Raw genomic sequence first — 19,704 nt, 5'->3', positions numbered from 1 at the left:
CACACACACACACACACACACACACACACCTACACACACACACACACACACACACCTAAATACTTACATGTGTATGTGCATGCCAACACATCAATATGCCTTCACAAAAATGACTTGCAGTAATTTCACATGTCAATTAGTCAATTACACAGATGACTGTGACACACTGATAACAAGGTTAAATAAATGCCATCCTATGCCTCAGTGCCTGAATGTTAAAAGCATACTCATAAATCAGCCGAGAACAGAAGAGACTATAATTATTAGACAGTCTAAGAAGCACAACGTCACTTCATCACATAATGCACCAACTCAAACTAAACAAAGACAAAAATTGCAGTCAGCTAAAGAATAAAACTGTTTGACATTTGATGCTCACCACACAACCAAACTTGTATTTATGTACTTCTGATAATGTGTATATTTTCTCTTTTCATGTTCAAGACCTGCAGATGAAAATCCCCTTCCTTTTCTGCCCTCACATCCTTGCGAGCTTTGCACAGCGGACACGAAAACCAATCGAACATTCAGACGTCTTTCAGGCGACTGCAAAACGACCTGCTGCACAGAATTCCTCTCAAATATGGCAATCCATATCTACCGCTCCACTTTATCTCTCCGCTTTTTTCCCCCCTCAGGTCATCTTTCTCTACTGAGTTGAGTGGTCTAGCTTGTATTGAGTCAGTCCCCTCAGTTGATTTATTGAGAAATTTCAGAAAGAACCTGTGGAGCACATTTCTGAGCCAAGTGTCAGATCCTCATCACACATTGAACAGTCGTGATAAGGAGCTGTCTTTACCCAGAAGAGAGCAAGAGAAAGGGAGAGGAAGGAATAACTGAAAGGAAGGAAAAAAGAAGCCTGTCATTATTTGATGCTGCTTTCATGGCAGCGGTGGTCGATGTGTCAGCAGGGGTTTCTCTGGGAGGGCATTACATTACAAAGGGCAAATCAAAGACAACTTGATAGAGGACATGACATTACAAGCAGCCTGGTGTCGACAGACACAGATTCACGAGTTTCTGTGATCATTTTGTGTTTCAGGTTGAGTTGGTGTAAATAAAGTGATTAGAAGTAGCTGCAATTAGGTAAATTATGCCAAGGCAACGAGAGAATTTGAGTTCTGATCATCCTCTGGTGCTTATTGAGGTATGCATCTGAATTTTTCTAAATTTTGCTGCAATAACTGGTCATTTTGTCTCCTTTCTTACCCTGGAGACCCAGGAGTCAATATGATTGTTCTTTTTTTCTCACAGTTGCTCATTTTTTCCCTCATTCTTCTGTCTGCAGCAAATCAAGGCTTTCTTACAGCAAATAAGGCAAAAATAATAGGTTGCCCTCTCCCCTGAGAGCAGATAATGGGTTGCAGCACAACTGCAAGAGTGTGAAACGTGTGTGAAAAATATGTGCTTTTGTGTGTGTGCATGCACATGTGAAATGTGTAGATGCAGACACAATAAAAGAGGAGATGTGGGAGGGGGAACATTTTTATGAGAAACTGAGGGAGATAGGTTATGCAGGTCCCTTTTCTCTCTCCCTCCTTCTGTCACTCTCACTCAGTGCTGAGTGAGAAACACCACCTCCCTGCCTGACTCCTCATATCACTGTGGGCTTCTAAGCTGCATGAAAACATCTGTAACTACAAAAGACAAGGAGTGAAGAAAGGCAACAGAAGAAAGAAGAAGCACATAACCCAATTTGCTAAACTGAAGAGGCACCACACAGGGATTTTCTTAGTACCTCTAGTTTGCACAGGTAAGGTACTCTTATCTCCATCCACTGATTCACTGCATGCACTGACATTTACAGGAATACACACAAGCAAGGACACATACAAAAATACGTTTTTTAGCATCTTGCGCAAATGCTTTCATATTTGACATATGGTGTAATTTGCATAACTACATAATTGTAATTTTTATTTGTTATTAATTATCATTTCAGATTTCTCACAAGTATCATCTTACAGCAGCATTTAATAATCAATATATAGCAGCGGGATAAAATAAAGTAACATCTGGAAAGGGGCTGAATGCTGTAATAACTTAACTGCAATTAGAAACACCCAATTTAGACAAATGCCAATTAGCAGCAACAGTCAGCTTTGAACAAGGTCTGGCAATCAGCACTTCGGTATCTGAGTCAAGCAGCACACAGGCAGAAGCATATGTGACCAGTTGCATCAACCCTTTTCATTCCTGATAGACGTACATCGAAAGGAGTAGCATATGTTGTATAATCTGCAATTATTTTCTTTGTGTGTAAATTTGCAATACTGCTTGCACAGAAGAATTACGGGCATGTACATGTACATTTTATGTTGTGCTCTGCAGGCTGTGTGTGGTTTTTCATGTGTGTTGCAATTTCAAGTGTGTGCAGTGTGCATATACTATATGTACATGGCAGAAATGCGGCACTGCCGCACAAACACAGGCTCAGACAGAAATGCTGTAGCTTTATATTTTATAACATGCTACGTTTTTGTGTGAATAATTAATATTTAGCATCTTGCACAATGCATAACAGTAGAAAACAATCCCACATGGATGCAACATGGGCACACACAGTGCAGATACTGCTTGTTCAATGAAAGTGCATCACCTCTTAACGTTGCAACAGTTGCCCAAATAGTCTCAATGTATGTCAATATTTTCTACAGATTACATCAGATATGACTGACGCATTCAAGTGATGATATAACAATGCATCATCTGTGACTTTCAGCTAGATAATCATGCAGCCATTCCTTGTTTTTGTCAGGATGGCGTCTAGTGAACTTTTCATTTCGTTTTCTGAAGCAACTTGAGTGCTTCAAATAACGTCTCAGCTGTAAATGTGATGTTTACCAGAACTGTTGTTTAAGGCAGGCAAAGTGCTCATTTAGGATTTTTTTTGTATTAATATTAGTTTACTTTTCTTTGAGTATTGATAAATATCTTATCTATTTGTGATGCTAGTGGTCAGTGTTATCCACTTCTTTGACAAATTTTAAGATGAAAAAAATAATATTTGCGTGTATGTCAGTATCATCTTCATAAGAGAAAAGCTTCCAAAAAACAAACAAATTAAAAGCCTTGTTTAAATACAGTATGTTTTTGTGTATTTACTACAAGGGAAGTAATTTCAATTCAAAATCAAAGGGGAAAATTTTACCATTTTTATGGTTCTGCATGGCATCTGTGGCACAAAATATCTATGTGATGAAGACCAGAGATAAAGAAGTGCACTGTCATAATCTAAAAAACTGAACATCCCTGCATTTGTAAGATCTGTTGTTGGAAAATCACACCCTGAACAAAAGCAGGAGCACAGACACCAAGAAAAGGATGCAACTGCTGAAGCTTCTTGCACAAATATGGCAATAGTCTAGCACATAGGAAAGTATTTTATCCTGTTCATTACGCAACGTATGAATGCCCGTTCCTACCCTGCAGCAGCAGCAACCATAACTTTTTTTTTCCTTGACAGCGCCAATGTTATTAGAAGGACTTTGACCTCTATATGGCAAAAATAGAGATTGTCCTCCTTGAAAAAACGAGCACATAGGTCGTCTGTACACGCCCTTATTACGACCGAGTGTTACATTTTGAAGTTAAGCGACCTCTAGCGGTTGAGTAAATATCGACACTCCGGTGTCTCAGCTGAAACGTCACCATGAACAAACTTTGACCTAACCATAACCATAACCCTAAACCCGTCTTGCGAAAGTGAGGGAAAAGCCATTTCGCAAATTAAATCCCGTAATGCCTTCCTGTCTCCCGTAGGGGCGCTAACCTTAATACGCTCTCATGGGTCGTATTCAGGGGCACGTTACATACGACCTGTGTGGTCGTATGAGTTTGAGGGCTTGTTGCAAAAATACTACAGCTTAAAAATGTAAAGATTATAACTAATAAGTATCAACATTAAATTTCCCAGGTTGATTAGTCTTATCTTAATCTTTTGTTGTATTACAAGTTTCCTGAAATGTTATGCTTATATATACTTATTTTCCTTAATTAATAAAAGACAAAATGTAGCAAAATAAACACCTAAATGTGTATTTTGGATGTGTCTTTCCTGGTCTGACAGAAGAGACCTTATGGAAGAAATCTCAGAATTGGCCAGTGCGTGTAGAACAAATGTTTTGTCTGCCACGTCTCGATTTAATGAAAGGGTCAGTGGGAGATAATAACATTTGGCCAGCAGCTGATCATTAGCCCTGCAGAGACTAGGAAAGACTGCCACGCTGCAGTGTGAAATTTCAGTGTACTGGCTTCAAAACACCTAAAGTGAGAATCTGTTTGAGATTTTCATAACAGCATTTCAAACAAACATCTCAGTTACAGAGATGGCACTGTGGAGTAGCAACAATGCGTTATCCAAAGTTGCAGACACAACAAGCAGCCACTGAACTGTCTGCACTGAAATCATCACACATTTTGAATGTAATAATGCAGAGTCTGCCGGAGAAGGCCTCCTACGTTTCCGATCCAAATAATGAGGTACACCATTAAGTCACCCGCAACCAAGTTGCACATAATTGTTTCTGACATCATTTGTGTTTCACATTTGTCTGACCTCTGCCTCTGCGGATGCCTCAGCAGCCTCAGGATGAAGGAAATACAACATTTCTGTGAACTGTTCGTGTAGTGAAATGTCAGTGGAGTCAGACAGTGCAAATAAAGTGAATATAGGAAATGATGGGAAGCAAACAAAACAGGGCGAGAGAGCATCTATGGGAGTCGTCTATCCTGTTTTGCATTTTGAGGGTTCTCAATTCTCATCACGCCTCACAAATTAGCTGCAGGGTCTGGATGATTTCCACAAAGGCCATGGCAACAGTGTTACTAGGCAAGGGTGGGTTTCTTCCAGGCTATCAGATAAGGTAGACGGTATGAGTCCAGATGGGATCAGAAAACATATTCCTGCTGTCGATTATCGACACTTGTATAACAACTTACAAACAGAAGACAGTGCAGTCTGCCAGTGTGTCTAGCTAGCTCTAAATTGGAGAGTGCTGCTGAGCAAGTAATGGTTGCTAACAGGTTTTGAATTGGACATGAAAAATCTTCTATCATGCCCTCCAAACTGATTGCGCTGATGTGCTACACATATTGAATCACTGGAGTGGATCCATCTGCTAAAGATTTTATCAGCCATCTGTATCAGTCTTGCCCTGCGACAGACTGGCGACCTGTCCAGGGTGTCCCCTGCCTTCGCCTGAGTCAGCTGGGATAGGCTCCAGCACCCCTCGTGACCCTAGTGAGGATAAAACGGTGTATAGAGGATGGATGTATCAGTCTTGCTGTGATGAGATGGAGAATCTCAGCTGCACCGCCACCTTTCTCACACCAATTTATCAAAATATTCACTGTTTATTGGTCTTTGCATTTGTGCATAGAACAACTTAAGCGGCAGCTTCGGTCTTGAGATTCTTCGCCTTCTGCAGCAGCTTCTTAGAGGGTTTAAATGAGTCTAGCTGCATTCTGTGTTTAGAGAAAAAACATTGATGAATTGTCAGACATAATTGTATACCATTGGTTAAAAAAAAGACCATGCTTTCTTTTGACTATGTTGATGACTTACTTACTTGGGTTACTGCACAGTAGAAGGAGGAAACTGTGCAAAATGTGTAAAGTTGGTACATTTGGGGAAAAAAATCCTTGAAAGCTCAATTATGTCAGACTTCAAATCTCCCACTAATGTTCATTTGATTTGACACTTGGTGGCTGGAAAGGCCACACAATGTGGTCTACACCAGTTTTATACCCATTCAAACAGTGGTTAAGCCATCCTTTCCTGCAAGAATCTTCAGTTTTGCCCTTTCATTTGTTCATTTTAGCCATATTTGCAGGAACCTGGGAAAGACAATGCTACTGGCCTGAATGCCATGAATGTTTGCACATGAATCTTGTCCTGTCTTCTCCTTTGAATTTGGGTGATCAACGATTAAATGGATTGTTGTGAAACTTGACATTAATGTTTCTCTGAGGAACTCACACCTAATTGTGTCTTTCCAACAACTTTGTACGAACTCTCACACCTCTAAAATCAGCTTCCGTTAGCCTTATTAGAAAGGAAAGCAAACACACCAAACACTTTCTGTACCCTTATGGTACTGTTGAAATGGGAGCTCTGGTGCCAGTAATAACATTTAGAACTAGAAAAGCACTCGGAGAGCGCAGACCTCCGCCAGGCCATCTGTTTGTCTGTCTGTTTGTCTGTTTGTTAACAGCATAACTCAAAAAGTCATGGACGGATTTTCACCAAATTTTTACAGAATGTCCGGAAGAGCAAAAGTAACAATCGATTAGATTTTGGAGGTGATTCGGATCACCGTCTGGATCCAGGATTTTTTTGAAGGACTATGTACAATTGAGAGATGGCCGCCATCTCTCAATTATGCTGAGTTATGCTGTTAGACAAACAGACAAACAAACTCCGATGATTACATAACCTCCTAGAGGAGGTAAATATTGAAAAATACTTTAGTCATATAGTTTCAAACCCAATTGCAATCAGCTGCCACATGGTTAACTTCTGTCTGGATTCTCCGGTCACCCATTCTGAAAACAAACAAAATCATTCAAGTTGTTCCACTCACCTTATATACCCAGAAAGCTGATTGACGCATAGATGTTTGGGCTGCTGATGCTGAATATTAGTGAAGGACACAGAATAAAACAAGCCACGTGTGCCCCTCTGGGTGTTTCCTCATTGAAAACGCTGAAGGAGGCTCATGCTCTGTTTTTGTATAAACACTGTGCCCTGCGTTACATGCATGGTCTCCTGGAGGACATGGTGTCCTCAGCACACAATGAAGAAGAAGAGCAGAACAATGTAGCATGTAGCAATGTTTTACCCAGAATCATAACACAGGGGAGTGATCATTTTCAGAAACAAAACCATGGTATAGCACTCACATTTTCACCAGAATAAATACAGCACATCATTTTAGTGTGCAGTCACTACAGCTACATGACAAACAAAGATAGAATACTGTAAAGTCCCATAAAAAATCCAATTACTGTTGCAAATGATAGCTAAGGGTTGTGGCAAACACAAACAAATAGGGCTAGTGATTCATGTGACATCACCTGTAGTTGGCAAATTAACTGATAAATTAAACCTGCAGTGCGCTACTTTTGTCTCCCCCTTCTGGCAATAGAAGCAAATACACAAACATTGTCTGTTATCCCTCCTCTGAATGCTATGTTTCTTTTTTATTTGGAGCAAAATAAATGCTTCCTCCAAGTTCTAAGCTTTCCCCGCCATACTTCTAGTTGCTGTAGCCTACTTCATCTCTGTCACTATGGTTGCCCCCCCTCTTCAGTACCAGCAACCACATCATTGCTGGTTAATGTAAAATGCATCACTAGTGTGGGAATGTCATCACAGACACCAGGTTTCGAGCTATTGTATGCTGCATAATATGCTTATCATTTAGTGGCAGTGATCGGCTTAACCCACATTGTGAGAACTTGTTTATGAAAGGCTTGAATGGAATGAGTGTTCTTTTATTCAATTTTTGTAAAAATCCAATGCTTTAAATATGTCCATTTCTACTGCACTAACTCCATGAGCACAATAGCAGGGTCTTGGTATGCATTATACAGTCTCTGCTTTCAAAGTTTTCTTTTTACAAAAAATAAAAAATAATGTTTTTCATGTTCTAATCAATTGCAGCTGTGTTTTCTTTGCAGTACACATTCCGCATGCATTAAGTCAATTCAGTGCACCGTATCTCTGCTAAGAGACAACGGGAAACAATCTGCTTTTAACAGATTAAGAACATGTGCTGTTGGAAAACTGCAGCATCTGACAGTAGTTAGTTGACTGCCGGACAAAATTACATTCATGAACTTAATTCTGAATGGGAAGGTGTCTTTGTAATCTTTAAAGGTTGATGCTCGAGGTACGGACCCGTACCCGTAGCATCTGTACTAGAGGTACGGACCCGTTAAGGTCACTGAAGAGCTGGCGATGGTTAACTACTATTTGCTGCACATTACAGGCAGTTTATATGAATGACTTTGACGGCGAACATTGTATAATGTAACTAAAAATACACCGTCTCCTCTCACACTTTACGTAGACAATGTAGTTTTTACGCTTTTAGACGCTGTGTCTAAATTGTTTGAAGTCCAGTTCCTATTAATTAGTTTACCGCGTTCAGTGGTGGAAGCGGCTGACGAACTCCATTGCAAATGTTCCCATTTAATTTCGGACGCTAATTTACAAGATAAAATTAAGGATGTCGAATATGAAACAAACACTCGTGAATGGTGAGGAGCAGCTCTTTAATTCGGCATGAATTTTTTTTTAAAAAAACCACAAACTCGATTCACTGTGATATTGTGAGATTTGTTTGTGGTGATGTAAATTAGCCATTCAACAGAGTCCGCTAACATTAAAGTGACTGTGACAGGGTCTGTGTTGACAGACGCAGAAAATACGTCAGGGTTTTGTTTAGGTTGTTAATATGTAATAGTCTGTCGCTACTTTTGAAGGTAAAAAAATACTTGTAGTTTGCTGGCTGTTAGTTCCGCCATTCATTCCGCAGATTCACCTCGAATCACGGAAGCGCCTTCATCAGCGTAGCCGGCTCATTAATATTTATGTCCGTCGGATTACCAGCCAATCACAAAGCGCGTTCATCAGCCGGCTCATTAATATTTATGGTAAGGGAAGGGTCGTATCGGTAGGCCACAGGCTACGGGTACGGGTCCGTATCTGCAGACACTACCATCTTTTAAAACTGCATTTTGATAGACATTGTGTTTTAAAGCAAATCTAGTATTATTGTGGGCTGCACAGTGACTCGGTGGTTAGCATTGTCACCTTGAAGCTAGAAGATCCATAGTTCCGGCTTGGGTCTGGGATCTTTCTGTATGGAATTTGCATGTTCTCTCTGCACAAGCGTGGGTTTTCTCCTGGCTCTCCAGTGTCCTTCCAAAGTCGAAAAATGTGTTGATTTTAAATAGTGATTCTAGGTTGTCCATACGTGTTAATATGAGTGTGTTTGTTTGTCTCTGTGTGGGCCTGTAATAGACTGGCAACCTGTACAGGTGTTCCCTGCCTTCGCCCTAAGTCAGCTGGGACAAACTCCAAGCCCCGCAAGACCCTAATGAGGATTAAACAGTGTATAGATAATGGCTGGCTGGATGGCTGGATGGATAGCATTACTGCCTTTTGTCTAGTCTTGACCTTTGAACTTCTGAATTCAATTAGAATTTTATTTATGAGTTCTAGCCAGAAACATAATTTGAGGATCACAATCTTCTTTACCTTTGACCCTTCACAACCAAATTTTAATCAGTTCATCCTTGAGTGCAAGTGAACATTTGTGCCAAAATTGAAGAAATTCACTTTAGGTGTTCGAGACAAATTGTATTCACAGGAACTGGATAGACAGACAACCTGAAAACATAATGCCTCCATCCTATTACAAATGCACAACATAGAATCGAAGACATACAATAAAAAAATCTCTTGATGAAAGCAAATCTATTTTGCGGTCAGAACAAATTCCATTAATGGGAAACACATTGATCTGTGGGAAAAGGTCACAATTGTGTCTTCGAAAGAAAGATAAGTTGACAATAATTAAATTAAGCTGCAAAATATTAGCCTCCCTGAATCATCCTAAAACTTTCTGCCAAATATTCCGAATCAGAATCAGTTCTGGGAACTCGAGCTGACTGTGTGCTGTAAATTGATAGCGAAAGCTTGAAACAGGCACTCCCATGTCTGCCACTTTAGCAACAACAATTACAGATTAAGACTGTTATTTATTTAAATTCTGAGAGCAGGGCTGAGAACATTTTACATTCACACAGATTAAACTAAGTTGTAGAGCTGAACACAGCGATTTTAGCTCTTGGTGATATTTTTGTGGCTGTTTGCTGTTTGCACCACGTATCAAACGGCTGCACTCAACAGCACCAGAGGCCAGAAATGGGATTTGGCAGCAATTCAAAGGAAAAGGCACTGGCATGTGTAGAGTTTCCATGCATGATATATTAAAAGGCACTGAGGTGCAAAAAAGGTCCATCATCTTAGAAGGCTCTCTGGATGAGTCAGCTAAAATTTAAAAAAAAAAAAAAAACTGAAACGAGAAGTCATTAATTCTCAAACTCAACTCAATTTTCTGCAAACACATTAAAGCTCCCCAGGCATAATTCACCTCTTCCCACAGCAGTTTCTGCGAAATTCTGCTGATGTGATTCTGTATGTTCAGGTGAGGGCAAACTAAAGCAGATCAATGCACTAGCAAGAAGAAATAACTGTCTGAATTGACTAACTGCTTTTGTGACATTTGGAACTGAGAAATAAAAGGCAGAGGTGTATGTATAATTTATAACCTACAAGCGTCAGAGAAGTCTTAGCATTTTGAATGACAATAACATGTTTGGTATATGCACTGAAAGAAGAGACCAAAAATAATGTTCATTTTTGTATACACAGACAAAATACAAAAATACTTATTTACATGTGCTGTCTCCCTTACATTTTCAGAGGATATCGTCGTCTCTAAACTAGATGCGGAGAAAAGTAGTTTACATTGCATCCAAGAACTGAGAACCAAGTTTGACATACTTTGGTGCTGACAATTTGCCAGAGTGCAGTGGGGGGAAAAAATGATTCCATAAGATGTCTTGTTTACACTTTCAACAGCTGGAGATTTTTCTGAGCGAGACACAGGAGCTAACTTAGTCTTGCCAGGGATTTGTCGCTCTCCAAATTTCCCTTTCACTTGGCAAACCTTTACAGGATGAAGTACCTGCTTGCGGTGTTTAGCTAGCCTAGCCGCGCTAGACCCATGCTCTGAAGATGCAAGGGTCTAGGCACGCTCGACAGGGAGGGAGGCGGGCTAAAAGGTTGTCTATCAAATCACTCTGCAGCAATTGGGTAGGTATACAACCAATCAGCGCAACGAATAGGCTCCTAGGGCACCGGAAATAAGAGGATGCGGTAGTTCGGTGAAGCCTTATTTATTCAGTCAATGGGTGAAGCTCAAGTATATTACAGACATGTTAACAGAAAGATTATTTAGAGTCGGTGCTAATGTAGCTCAACGACTGTTGTCGTTTCTGTTGTCGACCCTGGCAGAGAATTAAATTCGTTGCCATGGGTTGTCTAGCACGGCTAGGCTAGTTGTTTCTGGTTGTTTCTGTCAGAATCGTTGCGCCTCTGTCATCACTTAGTTACGCCCGCCTTCTCACTCTACACTTCATGGTGATTGGTCCGGCCAGTTTTAGGAGCATCCAACCTCGAGCCTTATGGAGGGTAACTAGACCCACCCTGGCAGAGAATTAAATTCATTGCCGTGGGTTGTCTAGTGCGGCGAGGCTAGTGTTTAGCTACATTATGTGGTAATTTTCAGTCGCTGCACCATAACCATACTGGTGGATTGATTTTGATCTGTGTTGTTGTTTTTGCTCAGCATTGAAAACCTACATTAGAACATCACCATGAAGTGCTTATATTAGAACTACGTCTGAAGAAATAATCCCCATGAGCATCCAGTTCTCGAAGTTACTGGCACGCCCATTTATTTTTGGTGTCAATGAAAATCACTCAATATAAAAACATGTTTTAGGAATAAATAGTCAGTTTGTTGTTAGCTAATTTAGAATTCAGTCAGTTCTCTATGTGATCTCTGAAAAATCCCCTATATGATGTTGATTACTTACTTATGATTCCTGTAGCATTTATTGATTTATTGCTGTTTGTGCCTCATTTGAAGGTTGACCTGCACAGATATGGATATCTTCATGGAGAAGGATTTCAGTGTTACCAGTAACATCAGCCTCAAAATAGGACAAGGAAGACTAGAAGACAGCCAAGGACTCAACCACAGCGACCCCTTGGACACGTTTATCGGCATGGAGGTTCTTCAGCGCTTCAAGCCTCTCTTTCTGCCTCTCTACTGCCTCGTAGTGGCCGTGGCAGGTGTTGGAAACTCGTTTCTGCTGGCCTGCATTCTGGCTGACAAGAAACTCCACAATGCCACCAACTTTTTCATCGGTAATTTAGCAGCTGGTGACCTTCTGATGTGTCTGAGTTGCGTGCCATTGACTGTGTCTTACGCCTTTGACAGCCATGGCTGGGCTTTTGGAAGACCTCTCTGTCACTTGGTGCCCTTGTTGCAGTGTGCCACAGTGTTTGCATCAGTGCTCTCACTCACTGCCATTGCCGTGGACCGCTATGTTGTTGTAGGTAAGGAACTTAACATAGTGTTTGTACTTGTACTAAATATGCAAAAAGTAAATGTGGTTTATTTGCACCATATAGTGCTGGTATCCTAAATGACAGTAATGAGGTAGACAGTGATGCATGCTGATAATCAACTACTCAGATGAATCTGGAGTTATTGAGCTGCCGTCAGATTAATTTGAAAGATGTTTCAAAGTTCTGGCTTGGTGGTTTACCTAATATATGCCATGTCTGTATTTCTTCGTTGTCTCAGCTCACCCAGTGCGGAGGAGGATCTCTGTGTGGGGCTGTGGTGCAGTGACTCTGGGCATCTGGCTTTTGTCTTTGGCCTTGGCTGCTCCTCCGTCTTACTACACTCGCTACCTGGACCTGCGACCCAGCCACATCGATCTGGTCGTGTGTGAAGAATTCTGGCCAAACAGTGGCAATCTGCGGCTGCTCTACTCCTGCTTTATTCTCATAACCTCCTACATGATCCCACTGCTGTCGGTCAGTGTATCCTACTGCGCCATCACCGTCAGCCTAAAACGGTACTCCATCCCTGGGGAGCCATCCAGCAGTCAGCAGCGCTGGAGCCAAAGGAGGAAGAAGACCTTCTCTCTGCTGGTGGCCTCAGTGCTGGCCTTTGCACTGTGTTGGCTTCCTCTCCAGGTGATAATGTTAGATCCAACATTAATTTTGTTAACTGGGATTTTAGAAAGACCTTGATCAAATCAAGAAGATCAAGCTTCGATTCTTTTGTAGGTATCTGTTTCCAAAGAATAAACTCAATAGGAGTGAAGTGACAAAAAATAAAGCTGTAACTGCCCATGAGATGACTGAATTTAATGCATCATTTACCACGGAAGCCCATCATTGGTAATTGTGGCTGCAAAACCAACATTATGTCCACAATGAGCCATGCAAAAGGCTGAGAGATGAGGATTTCATCATCATATTAACTGAAGGCGATGGAGAAGTTGTTGCTGCAGTATGACTAGAGAGACCTAATTTCACAAGTGTTTTGCATGCAGTGCTTACATGCAGATCACAAACGATAGAGAAGTCATGTTTTGCATGCAAATTATAAATAAAGCTTCCAAGGATTTTGAATTCACTTGCATTGCTCACAAGTATGGCAGTTGGGATGATTAGTAAAATTGTGCCAAGCCAAATTAGAGTAAATGATAACATATAAATGACAGCATGCATGTTGTAAATTTTGTGAAACTGGCCTCAGGCTGCAAGTTTTTAAAGCCTAACTTGTCACATGGAGTAATTTAGTATTAGTAAATCAAAATGTCATCAGATAAGTGAAGGTTTAATTCTGAAAAGCATTACCACATTTATTTCTGTGATCTATAATTTGCTTTTTGTTATTAAAGAATGAGGGGGAGCAGAGTGTGACATTTTCAAAATACTGCACTGTGTGAATGTTTATATTTCAGAACAGATTCAATGCAATTACAAGTATTCCCATGTCATTGTGTAGGTGCTGAACCTGTTGCTGGACCTGGACCCAGATTTCCACATTATCGGAAAGCGCTACATAAATGTCATACAAGTCTGCTGTCATTTAGTGGCAATGAGCTCTGCATGTTACAATCCCTTCATCTATGCCTCACTGCACAGCAAGGTGCGCCTGCACTTGAAGGGGTACTTCTGTCCTTGCCACCACCGTCAGAGGGGAATGGCGGAGAGAGCGCCATCTAGGAGCTGATCTTGTGATGCAGCTGCTCTAACAGCTGTCAACATACAGAGTCTGTCTTTACCTGCAAGCTAACACCTACACCACAACACCAATGTGTATGTCTGAGGTGTGTCGGAAGATACAATAGAGCTGCTTAACATTCATAGAGACCAGATTTCTCTCCACTTTTCCAGCATTTTATGACGTCAAGACATTTCCTCTCGTACATTATCGCTGGAGGCAGCACTAAATAAGGCCACTTCCAACAAACAGGCGAAGCAGCAGATCTAGTCCAGAATGTGTAATGTTTAGAATGATGATGAGGAAAGAAGATTAAGCTATCCAATGTGATCCCTGTGTTGTTCTTGGACAGCAGAACTGCTGGCAGAGACACTAAGCAGATCCTGCAGCTTTAAAAAATGGCCAGCAGGGACCTAAACAGACCCTTAGGCTGAGGAGCTCTGTAGCAGACTTATGCTGGAGGCTGAAAGCAGCTGCCGTGGTTATGCTGGCCAGGTTATCCTTAAAATGTAAACACTTGACTTCAGGGAGCTGACCGAACGGTGAACTCTTCTCATCAGACATGGATTACAGACCAGAGAGGTGATGAAGAAAAAAAATGTGCTTGTTTTATTTTGTCACTGATACTGAATCTCTGTTTCAAAATCCTATTCTTAATATCAGTTATTCCTCTCTTGCATTACATCTGACAAATATCATATAATTATGTTAAAATGCAGATTTCCTGTTCTATTTAGTGTTATTATAGACGACTTAGTCTTCATGAATTAATGTTGTTTGTGCACATAGAAATTTATGTTTGTGTTTGTGTACTGCATGCATAGTGTATAACAGAAGTAAGTACACCTGTGTGCAATATCACTGAAATATCAAATGTGTTAAGGTTTGCATCACCTTACAGTCATTGCATTAAATTGAAGTATACAGAAGGGTATTTGCTCTCCTTGAAAATGAAAAACTAACTATTTAGATTTACTATTTTGAAAATACAGGAGCTACGGTAGGACCTCAATGCAACAAATGCCAGTACATTACTTAGAATCAGATCTTTTCATTTTTTAGTATTTTATATATTCATATTCATGTCCTCTGCCATTCTTACAAGACTATTTTAAGCTGGTCTTTACTAGAGGGGTTGTTTAGCTTTACATTTATCTTCCCTAAAGGTGTCATATTCGATTAAAGTCAGACCACATATTTTGTCAAGTCATAGTGTTTGCTTTGTTTTTTCTTCTATATCATTTGACTTATTATCATGTGTGAACGTTTGTCTTCTGCCAGTGGGGACTGGAAGTCACCCATACTACACACCCAGTATTTTGGTGAATCCACAGGCACTCATTGTGTCATCTCTAAATGTAATTTCCCCAACACCTTTTGCACTCATGCAGTCCTTTATCTTCCTACATCTACCTCTGTGCTTCACTGCAAGGACTACGCATTAATTGTGTTCCTGGCCAGGTTAATGCCAAATATGCTTGAACCACATGAACCCAACAAATTCATTTTGGTCTCATCTGACCAAAGAATGTGCTCTGAATGATCATCAGGCTCATTTTCATGCATTTTTGCAAAGTTTACTGTTGTAGTTTAGTGCCGTAGAGCCGGCAACTGATTTTTTCTTGGACATTGCCCACAAATGCTGACTTCTTGTCTGAGCTGTCACAGAAACTCTGATTTCTATTAATAACCCCTGCTCTAAGTCTGATGCACTTTCCCATCTGTTTTTTAGCATTAGACTGTCTAAGTACCACACTGTCCATGGCAGCATTTTAGGGGGGATGGTAAAATGGGTCATTCCATACCTTCCAATTACGAATGCAGCCGTGTTTCAGTTGTTTTTTTTAGTTCATCACCACTCTTGCTGTATCATTTTCCATCTTTGTAAAATGCCACAATCCCGTTTTTCAGTTGCTCTGGAAATTCTTTTAGCACATGGAGCCATGATGCAGACATGCAGATAGATACAACCCATAGGTCCAAAACTGAAAGGATTCTGGTGTTCACAGGTCATTTTCTAACAATGTTCATGCAGTTAGGCTTTGGTTGCCCTCAGTTTCTACTGTATTTTTAATATAGTCTTTCTGAAGTATTTATTTTTGATTATTAATAAGAGGAAATACTGTACTTGTCAAATTAGAAACAATAAAGCTGTTAAGAGGTGATTTCATTTTAAATCATAGGCATTTAAATGACATTCCCCAGTGGTGTACTCACTTCTGTTGTATACTGTTATTTGCACAGTTTGTGGGGACGTGGCTTGAAAAAAATCAATATGCGCAATCACGGTAGTTGAAATGTGACGTTTATACAGAATGACACCTTCTAACCTGTCTGTAAAATGCAATCAATACCAAATTCATAAAGGTGTTACTTGGCTGACAATACAAGTGTTCTGGCTGTGTCAGAAAAACAAGGCTGACACAGTAATCAACTTAATATTCAGAACACGAACAAGAAAGTCACCCACAAACGTCACTGTGCTGATGCTGAGTGTCCATCAAGTATGAATAAGGCTTTCGAAGTCTGGGTATCCAGTCAATTTTTGTATATGCCGTCCGACTCACCAGAGAACTTGCTAATGTGATCTAAATTACATGTATGCAGCATTAATTCTATCCACTTAGTTATTTAGGGTGCTGCAGTTATCGTTATTATTGCTGCTTGAGATTTTTAAAAAGTGTATTTTTCAACTGTTAAGATTGAAGGTTTAACAATTCATTAAACACAGCAAATGTTTCATGGTGCAGGCGTATTGTCAATCAACCAACCCAGTCAGCCCATTCAAAATTGCCAAAACACCATTAGTTCGGTCAGCCTACTGGCAAGAGCAAAAATGCCCAGAGCAGTTTTAGTCCAAACAAATAATCCCCAGCTCCCCAGTCAATGCTGCCGATGTCAACTGTCGTCTATTAGCAATAACATTATTTTGCTGTTTGTTGCTTGGCAGCCAGGTTGCCGTGGCTTTTGTCTCTAAGTGAACCTTGAGACTGTATTCACTCTGCTGAAATTGATTTTTTATCCTGATGCTCTTTCTAAAAGAGTTTGGTTGTTTAGTTTAATTTTGCTCTGTAGAAAGGAGAAACGCTGTTTTAGAAGTGAATTTTACCTCCTTCCTCCAATGCCCTTCAGCTGCACACAACAACCAGTTGCAGATCAGGTACGATTGATCAGTAAAGTGTCTGAGTGCAATTGCCGCCCCTCCCAACTCCCTGTTGATCAGTGTTCACAATAATGGTCCACCTGAATACGCTTACATCATCATCCATGTGACACTTGTGTAAGCTACACAAGATGCAAGTCTTCTTATATGTTAGGAAAAAGTGGCAGTGGAGTAGTATTGATGTTATATTTTCAACAGTGCTACATTTTATGATTTTGATACAGCTATATTTCACATATCACCCAAGAATGCCTGATCTGGACCTCAGTCTGCCTCTTCCAAATCAGGAACAGATTGTTGTACTCTGCTGTAATAAGGCTCTCAAAGTACTGACGTTTGATGCAGTCATACTTAAGTACAGCACAGACTACCATGTGTGGAAGCACCTGTTATCAATCCACAGTTAAAGCCTCCGCAAAATGGTTTTAAGTCTTCAATATTCTCATATTACATTATGCATAAATGTCTAAATAAACAACATCAGAAGCTAAACACTCTCAAGTATTATTTATCAAAAGCTAACTGCTTCAATAATCAGTTAATTGTCTTAATGAGGACTCTGTGGGTGTGACTTGATCTGATTTGGTGACATAAGGAAGCATGTAGCCAACATTTTTTTATTCTGTTTACAAGTTTACACATCTCTTTCATGGTCTTTCAGTAGTGATCTTTTGGCTATGCGCTCTTTGGGGAAGTGGATTTCTTTGTTGCAGTATTAAGAGTTACCAATGGAACAATCAAGTAGTGTCATATCCAGATTTCCTACTGACATGGCATAAAACATAAATTACACAGTTTTCATTACTTAGGTGTGACTGTTTTCATTACAATAGCACATTGGAGTTGTAGGAGTGATCATTGTTAAAAAAAAAAAAGGAATTGACAACCAAAAAAAGCAGTTTTGTCATTATATAGAGCGACTCAGTGAAAACATTAAATCATTTTTTGAGGTTTGCACATCAGTACAGTAAGTACTCTGCTGTAGTATAATTATTGCACTCTGGGTGTAAAAGTCCAATATTTATGGTTTTATCACAGATGGCAGTGGCAAGTAAATTATGCTTCTATACTGAGTTGTCAGATATCTTGCTGTACAAACCTTTAAATGTAGAGTGCATTTGGACAGCATAACTATGTTAGATACTAATAGGGATGAACATGACATTTCATTCTTTGGAGCTCCAGTGTTGGCAGCTCTGAAGATTTTTCACAGTCTCTTCAGTTGTTTGGATAAGTTCTACATCAGTTCACTGACTTCGAATTACACTATTATAATCTGTGCCGGTGATAAGCAAACTTTGGCGTTTTGACATACACAAAGGTGGGCGGATTTTTGCTAAGACTTTACTGTATAAACAAAGTAAGCCCTTTAGAGTGGAAATTAAGACCTGATTTAATGATCTTTGTTTATAGGGTGTGACAAGTTGCACGCTTGTCACACCCTACTTGTCTCACCGTTGTGAAGTATTGCAGAAGTTACATTTTCTAAACTTTGAAAATTTTATTAAGTTTTGTAACCTAAAATTATTGTATAAATGTTTGCATAATCAAGCCCCTGAGGTCCTTGGACAGCTTACAGTTCCACTCAGAGCACTGGGCTCCGTTACACGAGGAGCCGCCACTGGGAACATAAAAGTGCCTTATAGAAAAACAGCACTGGGGAAGTCAGCCTTTTCAATAAAGACTGCTACAATGTGGAACTCGTTACCACCTGAGCTAAAAAGGGACCTAGATCTAGCAGCTTTTAAAAATGAACTGAAGTCTGTTTTAAAAAGGGATCAAGTCTGTACCCATTTTCAGTACTGTTGTACAGTGTTTGTGTTATGTCAGATTGTAATGTAATGTAATGTAATTTTGTACTGTAAAAGCCCATCTAGGGACGGACATTGCAAATTAACCTTGGCTATAAATGTTTTTTTTTGGTGTGCTACTTGTTTATTGTACACACTTGTCCCTATCAAATAAACGAATAAATAAATAAAGTTGTGACAGTGAAGACATTAGAGTGATTAGGTGTTACATAAAAAAGAGAATTATCCAAATAATAACCACCATGACTGAAGATTAAGTGTTGCTGATACAGTGCAGAATGCTTACTAACACAGAATTATAAATATGCTTTTTTTGTAAAGTGGCGTAGAGCAATGGGTAGTATAGAGTATTGTTTATTTGACTTTTTTCTTTACTTGTGTTTAAGTCACCCAATGAGAAAAACAAAGATGTCAGATTGTTGCTTTGTCTGATGTGGTTTGACTCATGTGGTCGCATATTGCACATACACGTGTGTGCAAACACAACGCTGCTGAGAAAACCACATGTTATGCAACATTTACTCAGCTGTAGAAAATGCCTTTCAGCTCTTGTAAGTTCTTGTCTGTGAATTAAAAATGTGGTAACATATTTTGTGTCTTTATTTTTTCAACTTTTGCACTGAAATAGTCATTACATCCTCGTAGAAGTGTGTGTATGCATGTATGTGTGGGCATAAGTGTTTCAGGGTTGTTCTTGCAGTGTAGTGTTTGGACATTTAAATGACTGAAAGCAGCATTAAACTGGCACTGAGGCAAATTAGTATGTCCAAGAAGAGAAGTACAAAGATGTCAAATTAAAAAAAACATAAAAGCAAATTAATTATACAGTCTCCATCAATGA

General features: G+C 39.9%; 1 protein-coding gene across 1 annotated transcript; it reads left to right on the top strand.

Moving 5' to 3' along the window:
- The first annotated feature begins 1,486 nt into the window (after nt 1-1,486).
- On the top strand, nt 1,487-19,452 carry si:dkey-202l22.3 (7 transmembrane receptor domain-containing protein). The gene is made up of 4 exons (XM_022196137.2): nt 1,487-1,753; nt 11,730-12,202; nt 12,453-12,850; nt 13,671-19,452. The coding sequence occupies exons 2-4, from the start codon at nt 11,746-11,748 to the stop codon at nt 13,896-13,898; spliced, it is 1,083 nt and encodes a 360-aa protein (XP_022051829.1). The 5' UTR covers nt 1,487-1,753; nt 11,730-11,745; the 3' UTR covers nt 13,899-19,452.
- The last annotated feature ends 252 nt before the right edge of the window (nt 19,453-19,704 follow it).

This window comes from Acanthochromis polyacanthus, chromosome 13 (assembly GCF_021347895.1).
Source record: "Acanthochromis polyacanthus isolate Apoly-LR-REF ecotype Palm Island chromosome 13, KAUST_Apoly_ChrSc, whole genome shotgun sequence".
In the NCBI taxonomy this organism is placed as follows: Eukaryota; Metazoa; Chordata; class Actinopteri; family Pomacentridae; genus Acanthochromis; species Acanthochromis polyacanthus.
The sequence above is the reverse complement of the archived record's forward strand: the minus strand, read 5'-3'. Positions and strand labels throughout refer to the sequence as shown.